The sequence below is a fragment of the Condylura cristata genome, unplaced genomic scaffold (assembly GCF_000260355.1).
Source record: "Condylura cristata isolate star-nosed mole 26May11 unplaced genomic scaffold, ConCri1.0 scaffold00026, whole genome shotgun sequence".
NCBI classification, from domain to species: Eukaryota; Metazoa; Chordata; class Mammalia; order Eulipotyphla; family Talpidae; genus Condylura; species Condylura cristata.
In genome coordinates this window covers 606,460-607,432 of record NW_004567127.1, presented here as the reverse complement: position 1 = coordinate 607,432, position 973 = coordinate 606,460, and the positions used below count along the sequence as shown (strand labels likewise).

Sequence of the window (973 nt, the reverse complement as noted above, 5' to 3'; positions counted from 1 at the left end):
CCCGGGCCCAGGCCACCCGGGAGCCCGTCAGGAGCGCGTCCTGCCGGTGGCCCTCACGCCCGGCGCGGCCTCTCTTCCAGGCCTTCCTGCAGAGGCCCGGTCTCCTGGCGGAGCTGCACGCCTCCTGCCAGGCCCTCGGCTGCGACGCCCTGGTCGCCATGACCATCTTCTTCAACTCCCGCAAGGAGCCGGTGCGGCAGCTGGCTGTCTTCTGCCCCCGAGCGGCGCTGCGGGCGTCGGTGAGTGCCCCTCCGGCGGCCCGTGCTGGGGAGGCCCGTGGGGTCCCGGGCTCGCCCCCGCGCCCCTCAGGGAGCTGCGGTCAGGCTTGCTGAGGAGGGGACCCCGAGAACTCGGTCCCCGGCCGCGTGGCGCTTCAGCTCCAGCTGAAGATGTTGTAAGGCGGGGTTCAGGCGGGGTTCAAGCTCAGACCCGGTTTAGTCGCTAATTCCTCGCTTGCCACCCTCTCGCCTTGATTAAAGTTGGAAACACGAAAGAAGCCTTGGCTGCCCGGAGGGCGCGGGCCGTGAGGGGCCCCCGGCACTGATGCCCGCCCGCCCTCCTGGCCGCTGGTCAGCCAGGCCAGGGTTTGCTCGTGGGCTTCGGGCGGCCTCCGGGCTGTGGAAGCTGCGGGGCCGCCCCGAGGGTCCTGGCCCAGCCCCGTGCCTTTGTCTTTTCCAGGAAGTAAATGGCATTTCACAACGGGAAAGTAGCTCGGGCTGTGGAAGCCCCAGCCTCAGGCAGCAGGCGGCTTTTCCGCCGCCTGGCCTGGCCCTGCCTGCTGCGCTCTGCGCTCGGGGCTTGGCTCGGTCTGCGGCCACGCTGCCCGCACAGCCGAGGTGACCGCCAGGCGAAACATGCCTAAGGCCCTTGCAGGGCACGAAGCAGGCCCCGAGGAGGGTGCCTGTCGCTGACCACGTCACCGGGGGAGGGGCCTGTGCGTAAGAAGCGCCTCCGGGGCTCCCGCTCGCCGCCG

At 70.9% G+C, this 973-nt stretch overlaps 1 protein-coding gene across 1 annotated transcript in view; it reads left to right on the top strand.

Annotated features, from left to right (window-relative positions):
- The window catches only part of PRUNE (prune exopolyphosphatase), a 14,536-nt gene that overhangs the window by 7,967 nt on the left and 5,596 nt on the right, over positions 1 to 973 (top strand). Inside the window, exon 4 of the mRNA XM_012730211.1 lies at positions 12 to 239. Coding sequence (XP_012585665.1) covers positions 12 to 239 — 228 coding nt within the window. The remainder of the gene's footprint in view (positions 1 to 11; positions 240 to 973) is intronic.